The following is an 11,673-nucleotide window of genomic DNA, read 5'->3' on the forward strand; positions in this document are numbered from 1 at the left end:
CCCTTTTAAAATTGTACAAAGTTTTCAGAACTTACAACGAAATTTTTTGTCACATGACATCATCGTCCCTCTTTTCGTACCACGAAGGAGACAGTTTTAGACGCACTATATAATCTCTGCGTAGCTTCAATGCTCTTGAAGCTTCGACTAAGGGGGAGGGGGCTGAGGAATTCACAATCTGTCGCGTCCCCTTCTCAAGGCTCCCTGAAGCTAAAAGAAATTAAAGCAAAAACAAAAAACCCAAATTGATGGAAGATCACTTACGATCTTCCTTTGATTTCTTAATTATACATAAGCTGCTGAACTGTAAACTGAAACCAAAAGCAACACCTTTTTAGTTCTTTATTCAACGAAACCCTTCCAGGAGCGGTTCCTACTGATTATCTAAAATTTTTTGAAGAAATTTTGTGAGCCAGTAGGTTAGGATCAACGGCTCATGAGATTTAGCAACTTTAAGGTTCAAGTTTTACTTGTACCAGGAAAAAAGGCAGTCACTGGTTCCTATAAAGTATGAAAGGAATGTCCTTTACAACACTTGTTAAAAACTTGCATGTGATTGTCAAAGGAAGAAAAACTAACTCAAATATCAGGTTGAACCAAATCTCGATTGCCTTTAATGGTTTTTTTTTTTATTTTGTTATTGCTCTTCTAAAGCTTTGTGTTCATGCACTACATTGCATGAAGTTCAGTGGATTGGACACCCCTTGTCTCTGCAGACCTTTTACAAAGCTGTTTAACAGCTTTCCTAAACTCTTGCATTCTTATGGCATATATCAATGGATTGACTATAGAGTTGGCATAATATAACAGCATTAACGTTTCGTGTATGTGAACGACTGCTGCAGGAGACATTTGACTGAATATGTTATTCCCAATTGTCATCCTAATAGAAAAGGGCAGAATAGTCAGTATAGAGACCACGGTAACTATGCTTAAGGTTACTGACAGTTTCCTTTCTGCAGCAACTGCACTACAATGCTGCGGAGGAGGGTTACTTTTGACTTTTTTGATGATAATAACATTGGAAACAGTTATGATAAGAAGGGTAAGAAAAGTATAACATAGAAATAGATACCAAATTAAAACTAATCCGAGCATTTCAAGAAGAGACATCATGAATGCTAAAAGCAAAGTTATCATCCAGCTGCCAATAATAACTTTGAAGTAAAGCCATTTCTCGATTAAACAGTGCCTAAAGGGGAAAAGTGTGGCGTGTAACCGCTCCAAAGAAATTAACGAGAGATTGGCTTCAGAAGCTAGGGGAAATATGAAGCTCGAGGTTAAAATGATGAATTCTTTCCAGTTGAAACCTTGTCCACGTTCGGGATCTAGGCCGAACGTCCTCACTGGTCCCGACACTGCTCCCACGAGTAAATCAGCCACAGTCAGGTTTATTATTAGATACGTAGTGCGCTTCCGTAAGTGGCGATTTCTTACAAAGGAGACGACAGTGAAAACGTTGATTATAGCTATCACAATAAATTCAGTGATAAAGACTTTCAGCCACGCATTTTCCAACTTTTCTGTAAAACAATGCTCAGTAGTTTTATTAGCCATGCTTCAATAAAACTTAAACGTTCCTTGTCCTCGTGTTCATTCGTTGCGATCTAAGGATAAAAAAACAAAAAATGTTTAGCAGTTTCTCACAGTAGAATTCTAAGAATAATTTTTCATTTTCTAAACTAGACGTTTTAATTTATTGCAAAAAATCATGCTTTTGTTTCGGTTTGTTTTCCTGCATTCGGTGTATCTTACTTATATATCAGACACATCTCTCAGATGTTTTATAAGGGATGAGCTAGCTATGCTAGTGTCCATATAATGGTCATAGCAATGACATAAACACACAATTAAAAAACCACGAATGTTTGTCAAGTGGGCCGGGCATATAGGCTTCAACCTGAAATATGAAAGGCAAAGTTTCCGAAGGGAGGTTTTTCCTTCGGTATTTTATTCAATGATGGTCTGTCTGTAACAAAAAAAAAGTACACACTACCCTTACTTATTGAACAGTGGCTCCACTAAAATATCAACGATAAATTTACTTTCTGCGTCTAATAACCACACTTTCTCTGAAAAGTGTTTGATCGCATCGTTATCAATCGTAAATCGTCGCTCCATTTTATATTTTGCCGAATCGTCATTTACAGGAATCTTGATGGCGACGCAAAAAGTCGCAAATACTGTCAATAGAATGTTGATTTTATGCCTTGTTTTTATAAAGATTTCAGTCTTTTAGCCGAACAGTTCGACAAATATTCTCTAAGAAAAGACGGCTGTTTTCTCAGAGATTTCAGTCTTTAAGCTTAAAAGTCGCAAGAATATTCCCTAGGAAAAGACGGGTTGCTTCAAATTTGATTTAATGATGTGATGATTTAATGCCTTGTTATCATAAAAAATAAAACAAATTCATTCCTTTAGCTGAATAGCCCACCAATATTCATTTAGGAAATAGGGTTGCTTTAAAGTCTCAAACTATACTTACACATATCAATTTTGCTATGGCGAAGTGTTCAATTTCTTCTTTCGTGTAGGATATTTTCGACACATTTTGCCCTATTGGTCTATCAACACCAAACTATGTCCAAGGCTGCTTTAGTTGAAGCTTGTTCTTGTCATCGTAAAGATCTACGAATGCGGTGAATTCTTGTTTTGATAAAGTGGTAATTGTCCACATGAAGTTGTTAGGTGTATGCAGATTAATTTCGATCAAACCTGACAACGTATGTTATTTTTGTGCTTAAACATCAGCTGTACCCATATGGTATAAGGTGAAAGCAAGAATCTGATTGGTTGACTAATTTGTTTAGTTGTTTTTATCCTTCATCAATTTGCAGGTTTTAATCGCGAGGGCACCGAATTTCTTGCAAATCATCGCTCACAAGAGATTTGGCGTGGGAAATTGGTTCTTTTCTCTGAACTAGACGAGGATGAATTGTTAATTAACAGTAAACAGATAGAAGTACGAATAACTAAACAGGAAGTGTGCCAGGTATACAGACTTTTTTTAACGAAATTTTTCTGAGCTGTATTTTTATTCAAAAGATAAATTGCTTGAATTAACAGGACAACTATCCATTGAGAAACACGAAGCTTTCCCAAAATGTGTCTGAAGTACTAAAAATGGCAGGTGCATAACTTAGGTTTTTTTAAAATTTAGCTAAAATTAAACCATACGGTTTCCTTTTGTCAACTCTTTTGTCATTTAGCCATCTGCATTAATAAAGGAAGCATCGTCTCATAATTTGTTTTAGCCTCGTAGTTGTCTTACCTGCGGTAAAACAACTGACTTAACTGATTAGCTAAACGATTGCGTTTCTTAAAATATATATCCTTCCCTTCCTTAACATTTTTTACTAAATGATCCAGCTTTCCACATCACCTTGTAGCTCAGTGGTTAGCGACCGACCATGTATTATAGGGATGGGTTTGACTCACGTTCAGAAGGAAGATAGTTTTTTCTTTCGAAATCGTGACTCGTGGAATACTGCATCTTTCTTTATATTCCATTATTTGAGCAAAGTCGTCACTTATTGATTCGTTTCATCGCTATTTATTCAGAGTATTTATATATAACTCGCCGCTCATCTGAGAGGTTGTCTTCAGTAGATCACCTTTCTTACTAACAGTGATCTTCGTGGACTGAAATTTTACTGGCATGTTAACAGAGAAGCAAGAAATGCCAGGTTTGTTTGAGTGTTTCAGCCTTTCAACAGCCCAACAGCATATTCACTAGGAAACGACGCTCACAACAAACTTAATTGGAGTTTATAAAAAACGCTAGCCCTAAAACGCCTGATATATTTCTGAGAGAAACCATTTTCTCATTTGATTGTTTTATAACAAAGTAATGCTACTCACCACGTCTCTTGATAACGTGAATAATGCCGACTTGGCTCCAAGACTGCCTTTAACTGGCGAGACTGAATCTTGCTACAAACATGCGGCTCATTTGCATCAAATTAGCTCTTCTTTCGATCAATTTTAGTAGACATGCAAATTTTCGTTGGGACTAGGTATGTTTTTTTTACCCAGTCCAATCTCTTACAGCGTACGCGCAGACATCTCATATTTTCCTTTTCTTGTTGCGGCGTTGTTAATATTGTTTCAGTACCCTTCTATTTCCGTAGGATGAGGGATTAGGCTCCTATTGGTTGCTTTGCAGCTGCGCATTGTTAGTGAGCGAACGAACGGACGGACAAATGTCCATCTAATTTACTAAGAAATCACGAATAAATTGCGTCTAAAATAAAATAAAATTACAATGAAAATCCAACAATAGGCTAAATAATGCAACGTTACAAGTTATACTTAAATTTGTAAGAAAAAAGAAAACTAAAATTAGTATTCGTTTCCTAATGTAAAGGTAGAGCCAGAAGAATCAACTCTGATTGGCTATTGCGACGAAATACTCGGAATAACTTATGCCACATAATTTCTGGGGGGATTTTTCATTGACAGACATTTTATTTCTCTCTTTCTGTTTTAGTTACTTCAGCGGTTCCTCTTAGAGTATCAACACGAACCATTGAAGCTGCACCAAAAGCTGATTACTGTCCAGTATAAACCAGTTAAGGTCAAGTTTGTTGACTACTTTTGAATCTCACTGGGAAATAAATCAAAAATGTCTAAAACAGGAATTTCCGGTATAAAAGGGGCCTGGCCTGGGCATTCTCACCTTCGGTTGTCAATCAATTATCAGAGCGTAAACAACTGACAAACAACATGTGTCTTTTTGTACGACCCTTAACTCAGATAAAATTGGCTTAGTTTTCAGAATAAAACCCGGTTAAAGAAATTAGAACTTAATTTCTTATATTGTTTTGGTGATATTATGATATTTTGAGGCCTTTTTGTTTTTTTTAGAGGACGCTTGAGTCAACAACTTGCCACGACTGAACAGCGTCTAAATTTAGATCTCACGCCCACAAAGGTGTGAAACGAAGGAGGGGCTTGCCCTTTTGTTGCGGAACTTCTTGTTTAAAACATAATCAACTTCCAATTTTACTGTTATCCACGCAGCTTCGATAGGTTAGACAAGAAACTCTATCAACTGAGAATTTTTTTCAAAAAACCTACTATCATTTTGTGGATGTTTTTTCAAAGAATCAGTTTTCATTAATTGCTAACGTAAATCGATACCGCCTTTTTATGTAAAAAAAAATTCGGCGCCATATAAGATTTTTTCTTACTGAAGAGACTGGTTTAAGCGAATGGTCGGCTTACGGAAGGACCTAGGAACGCCTTTCTTAAGGGAGTCACAGTTTAATTTCTTAGAGATAGAAGTTCGTAATAACTGAACATCACAGTCCGCTTTCAAATGCCATAACATAGAAAGCATACTTTGACATTTAATTACTATAACAGAAGAGCAAGAGAAAATTGATAGAAATATAGCTGTATATCTATTCATATGATTGTGATGATGCATAGATAGGGTATATATGAAATAAAGAATACATAGAAATAAAAGCCCTGTCTACGCAGACTACTGATGCAGTTGCCAATTAAGCCTCGCAAACCTATATATTCATGCCTCAACGAAATCGTAATTTTCACTTCAATCTGACCTGTCCATACAAACGTTCTCTTATATTTCTCCATTTTTATTTCTGTGCATAAATTATATTTAACGTCAAGTTGTTCTTAAACGTTTTCGTACCAAGTATTTCGTACGAGAAATCCAACGAAATCATCTCAATCCTTTACTCCAAATTTTCTTTTTGGATACCAAGAGCACTTGCTAAGTTCTGTTTTCCCCGCTTATTTTTAAACCGCGTAAAAAATATCCCTGTAGTAGTAGAAATCACCCATAGGAAACCCGGGAAACCCGAGAAGCGCAGAATGTATGCGCAGTAACAAACGTAGGCACCGTCCTAGTTGGTAACTGTCAATGTCCTTGGGCAACTGAAGGAAATCATTTGGTTACCATACTGGTTTTGCAGATATTTTACTCAACTGTGGTAAATCGAGTTTCAAGACTGGGTTTTCAAACAGGGACTGAATAACATTTACATAGTAGTTACATGTAGCGGCTGATAGAAGCTTCTACTTTGCCTTAATGCGAAGTAGAGTTGCGCACTGCAAAACAGAGGAAGAACTTTAAATGTTTAATACTTTTTGTACGGGAACCCAAAGACATTGTTTGATGCAATGATACGAAGCACACAAACGTCATAGGCACAAGCGAGCCGGACATTATCCTGCTTGTATAGAGAGCTAAACGCTTGTATACAGGGCAATTAAGACTCGCCTCAGCTCTGCTCACAAGAAGTGATTTCCTTCACTTTGTTTTTCTTGATTCTACATGGAAATCACTGCAGGTCAACGATCTAACCTTGGACCTTGCGTTATTTTATGCGCGTCATGGTCTGGGCGCTAGACTGGATAGACCGTGAACCCTCCCTCTTCCCCCACTGTCCAATCCCCTCCCCTTCCCTCCTCCCCTCCTCCCTTTCCCTCGCCTTGCCACACATTCCTCCTTAAACATCGACAACCTGTCTCATTTCTGAAAAGCACTACAGGTTCAGTTCGAATAAGACGATCTTTCAATATTTACGAAAGGTTTAATATCGAAACCCAGCTCAAACTGTTCAAACGAATCTTTATTCATTTATCTGAACGCATAGGGAAACGAGTGTACGTTTTACTTTAGTTCGTTAAAACAAAAATACAAATTGTTCACGTCAGTCGGTATTCAATTTACAAAACAGCACATTATTTACACTCTGATATAAAACAAGAGGAATCTTTTAACGGCGACATGTACAGCAGAACAGGCTGCATAGCAGTCTAATAACCCTTCTTGATTTGCTGGATTTCTTTCTTGCTGGAAACTGGTGAGGAGATAACATGTCATTAATTCATATATCCTACTACTCTAATTTCAATTAACTCCGTTTACAGACATCTGTGTTAAAAATAGCGCACATGAGCAAGCAAAATTTAATATTACAAGTTCCTCTGGCAATCAGCTTTGTTATCGTTTGGCTTCTATCTGAATGTTGGGATAATGGCTATTCAGATCCTATACAGGGTAGTGTAGGGGCAGTTTAGACTCACTGTGGGAGGGGGGTGTCGAACCCAATTGTCGCAGAAGATTGGTGTTAATCTTATCGACTTTCTTCAGAAGTCTTAATTGTTATTGTTATCCAAACGTTACTCGTAATGATAATATAGAATGAGGTAGCACTTAGTCCAGAATCTCTATTTATCTCTCTTTTTTTTTTTGGGGGGGGGGGGTGGGTATAGTCATAAAATATTTTGATTCTGTCGTAGGATACAAAGATTGCACGGTGCAGACTTTTGTATCGTACTCATGATTTTAGTTTCTTAACTCTTCGCGTGATTTAGTTAAACATTTCTGATGCATGATTGTATTCTCAATACTCACTTCCTGCAGTGGTTCAAGCACTTTCTTAAGTTCTGTCAGTTCACTGTCAGAGAGAAAACGGAGAAACGATCTGACTCACAGATTGTCCACGGAAGTATTTTGAACTAATATTAAAAATCTCTCAGTTCTCAAAGAGTTCAAAGAGTTTCAGTCTCTTGCGTTTGGTAATCATATCCTTACTTCTTTAATTGTTATATTCATAATGCATTGAGAATTACAGTGTAATCCAACCCAAACTAATCATAAACTCAGAAATTTAATCAAGTATGACTGGCCCTTATCATTCCTTCCAGTGAGCTGCTGGAACTTCACAAAGCGCAACAAGTTTTGCTTTGTTACGCCTGCTCTCTCACTTTACTATAGCCAATCTAACCTTTAAAATATGGTCATCGTGTCATTGATGTAATAGTTTAGCTAACTCGATTCTCTACTTTGTGGAACTTACCTATCTTTCTTTACAAGTTCATTCACAGCCTGAAAAAGAAAAGGGCAAGTTAGACTAATTACCTTGACAAGCTAGGATTACTGATTCTGAATTAAGCCGCGTTTCATAATGCCAAGTGCAAGGTAATCGCAAGCGACCTTTTAAAATCAGCGTACGTTAAGACGGCTTTGGGCCTGTCTCGCTAAGCCATCAAATAAGGACTTACAAAATGTCCTCGCATTTTGTGTTTGTTTCGGGTATTTATTTGGTGAGAAATAACTTCAGGATAAATGCCTTTTGCCATGCTTTCCCCAGTACTCACTGAATCAAAATCTGAAATTACAAACAGCAACGAGGTTTGTTGAAGTAACAGTTTCTTTCGTGCTTTCTCACCTGTTGTCGCCAAACTGAGAATTCCTCGACCTTTCTTGGGCCCTGCCTAAATCAAAGTAAAGTAAAAAATGGTATAAATAAATAAATAAATCAAATATATGCTGCCGATAGTGTTCGCATCCTTAATTAAAATTCCTTTTCATTTTGTGCAAGGATGTTCAAAATAACCGCTAGGTTGTTATTGAAATAAAATCAAGTTAATGGGTTGAAAGCATGAAAAGACTGTTTTCACCTGTTGAGTTCATCTATTTCCAGAGAAAGTGACTGCGAAAATAAATACAAACAAACAAATTATTTACGATAAGAACAGTTTTCACTCATCATGGCATTCCCCTAGGATTCACAAGTCTTCACCATCCTTCTTGATGATAGGGGTTCGTCGATCACAGACGAGCTAGTGATTTTAGATTGGATAGCAAGGGAATACCTTGTAGCATGGCTATAATTCGTCTGTACTGCTGTTGTGGCAAAGCAGCGTTTCTGCTTTTTCAGCGAGGGGTTTATATCAAGCAAAAGAAGTTTCAAACCACCCATTACCTTCTGCCGTCAAACGCCAGTTAAAGCCGGATCCCACTTTGACACGGCACGCTTAGTCACTGTTTTGTACTTCGCTGTTTTAATCTCATTCGTAACAAACTTGTCCAATATTTTACAGAAATCTGTCTGCAATCTTATGGTACTAATTTAATCCATTTTCCCGGACATCACATTCCTAGAATCCCGTACCCATCCATTTTGTTAAGCTCAATCCAGCCAAAACTATGTCCTATCTGAGCCTGGATTCCAGTCTTCGCCGACGCATTATCGAAGATGCTATTAAACTCGATGTCACCGTTCGAATCCACGCTTACAACGCAGCTCGCTTCCTGTATTGAAAGCGTTAAGGCTTGAAAACTAGGCTAGACCTATCCACGAATGAACCTTAAACAAAAAAATGCCGCTTTGTCCCCAACTTCTGGTGATATGACACAAACCAAAAGCTTTTATAGTTTTAATACCTTATTGATGTTCTCCATCTTGTTAAGCATTTCTGCCATCTCACTATAAAGACAAACACAAGTATTTAAGCAAACCTTACATTTTCACGAAAGAAAAGAAAGAGGATTTTAAAATTTTGCCAATCTGCCATTTACCTTTCCATCTTTACCTTAAATTCCTACAAGATATAGAAAAAAATAACACAGTTTAGAATAATTGTTAAGCCACAATACAAGCGATTCAAGCGGGCTTTTCTTTGACAGTTGTAGGTAATAGAACAAAATTGCAAGTGGGAGGAATTTTATGGTAGTTCCTGGTTTTAGTATCAAGAAAATGATATGAAGAGAGGGTACACGCTCCGAAAGTGAATCTAAAGAATTTTTTATTTTTATTTTTACCAATGATATCAATTTTGAAAACATAAGGTGGTCTTCTGTTCAGTTTCGTTAATTAAATAGAAACTAATTTAATTCTTCCAACCAATCATAACAAATGTTTGCAACCTAATGAGCCAATCAGAACTCGAAACAACTACAAAACACTGGCCTAAAGCGTGGAAAAATTGAGTCTGCGAGCGTGTTCCAGATTGATCTTCACTTCACTTCTGATAAGTTGAGAACCATTCGTGGTGAGTGGTAAAGCATATATGACAAAATATGATTTTTTGACTTCTTACGGCATTATTTTGGGAATAATTCCTTTTCATTTGTTGTTGTTTTTGTTTACGCCTTTGCTTGTTTGTCTGTTTTTTGTCCTTCTTTTAAACTACTATACTTATCGCAGAAATACTGGATGGTGTATCTATAGTTTGAGGTCTAGAAGTTGTCTCATTTCTTTATGCATTTACGTAGTGGTTTATTCATCAGCTAGCGCAGCTATAGTAAAGTACCTCCACTCTCCCGTTCTCTTCATCCAAGGCCGCAGTCTAAAACAAATTAAACAAGAAAGCATTTAAAACAATGAAGGCGAAACTTTCCTTCTCCAAAGAACTTTAACGAGAACATTTATTATTCACTATTCTATTTGCAAACCATTCTTCAACAACAACAACAACAACAACAACAACAACAACAACAACAACACTTTATTAAAACAGACAGTTACAAGCTGGTTACATAATTTTGGTGTTTACAAATTGACTAAAATAAAAGTTAAATAAGTAGTAAACAAACAAGTGACGCAAAAAGCATTCGCTAGCTGATAGAAATTAAACGATTGTTACCAACATTTGTATTTTGTTTGAATCGTCGCACTTTGTGTTCTCAAAATCGCTGATCTTTTATACTTTTTTTTATACGCGACATCTCAGTCCAAACTTTTGGAATGATTGTGGTGTCTTGTATGGTCCACGACCGAATCGGTAAAACAACTAAAATTAAAGTTCATATTTGTTAATAGGGAACTTACAAACTGGTCGTTCTCTTTCTGAAGCTCGCTGTTCACATTCAGTTGTTCCCTAAACATAAAGCAAACAAGCTTATCAGTCATAAACTTTAGAATCATTGGCAGCCAAGGAGCATTAAAACCGTTTCTGCCAGCCCTAAAAAGCGGACACTTTTGTTTGACCCAAACCGTTACTAAGTTATTGTCGTATAAATCTTTTGGATTCAGCCAACTCACAAAACGACCATCGGCCGACCACGAGTCTAAGTAATTCCTTGGTTCCGTTAAAAAATAAACGAATTCCGCATTAGGGGCCCTCTGAATAATCACAACAAAGAAACGACGATCCCAGTGTGTATTTTATATCCAGTAAGGCCAGTAACGTTCTAGAATTTTTTCTGTTTTCTATCACATTACATTTGTATTCAGCATCATTATTGTCGCCTTGTTTTAGTGAGTTTTATTCGTTTCTTTTCCGATGCTTTTATTTAATACGGTTATCTCATCATTGTAATCCATCCGCTAGTGCGGCCAAGTTTCTGCTTGTGGTCAGGTAAGAAGCATGTATTTTAAATAAAAATATCTACTCACTTTTTCAGCTCTTCGTGATGATCAAGTGCTTCTTGCACTTTGGAGACCTAAATAAGGGGAAATGAAATGAGATCAAACCAGCCAATCAATCAATCAATCAATCAATCAATCAATCAATCAATCAATCAATCAATCAATCAATCAATCAAGCAATCAATCAATCAAGCAATCAAGCAATCAAGCAATCAAGCAATCAACGAACCAATTAAACAATATATCAATAGATACGTATGGTAGTGAGCTAGTCGATAACTTGAATAAAACCATTTCCCTCTTTAGAGTTGAATATTGCACTGAAATGTAAGTTTTAGGTAAGATCAAGCATCAAAGCTCCACATTCTACAACATAAGGCGATCATTTATTAACAGCCCTCTTGTATTTAAACCTACCTCGGCGAATTTAGGGATGTGGGCCACGTGACTTCTTGCAGCAAGGAAACTATTTTAGTTCGAGTTTTTATAAACCCACCTGCTCTTTGCAGCTCTTTCCTTCACTTTTCATTTGTTTCAG

At 36.9% G+C, this 11,673-nt stretch overlaps 2 protein-coding genes across 3 annotated transcripts in view; one reads left to right on the top strand and one right to left on the bottom strand.

Moving 5' to 3' along the window:
- Window positions 1-11,673, top strand: part of LOC146466354 (uncharacterized) — a 233,511-nt gene that overhangs the window by 161,613 nt on the left and 60,225 nt on the right. The gene's annotated exons all lie outside the window — the stretch shown is intronic.
- Window positions 435-11,673, bottom strand: part of LOC146466363 (uncharacterized) — a 29,160-nt gene continuing 17,921 nt past the window's right edge. Inside the window, exons 1-2 of one of the 2 annotated variants that reach the window (XM_085127462.1) lie at window positions 3,862-4,007; window positions 435-1,607 (exon numbers count right to left, since the gene is read on the bottom strand). In XM_085127462.1, coding sequence (XP_084983588.1) covers window positions 670-1,557 — 888 coding nt within the window. In that variant the 5' untranslated portion in view covers window positions 1,558-1,607; window positions 3,862-4,007 and the 3' untranslated portion in view covers window positions 435-669. Of the gene's footprint in view, window positions 1,608-3,861; window positions 4,008-11,673 lie in introns of those variants that run through there. The other variant, XM_085127461.1, reaches the window with a different exon arrangement.

This window comes from Pavona decussata, unplaced genomic scaffold (genome assembly GCF_977016875.1).
Source record: "Pavona decussata unplaced genomic scaffold, jaPavDecu1.1 SCAFFOLD_145, whole genome shotgun sequence".
Taxonomy (NCBI): domain Eukaryota; kingdom Metazoa; phylum Cnidaria; class Anthozoa; order Scleractinia; family Agariciidae; genus Pavona; species Pavona decussata.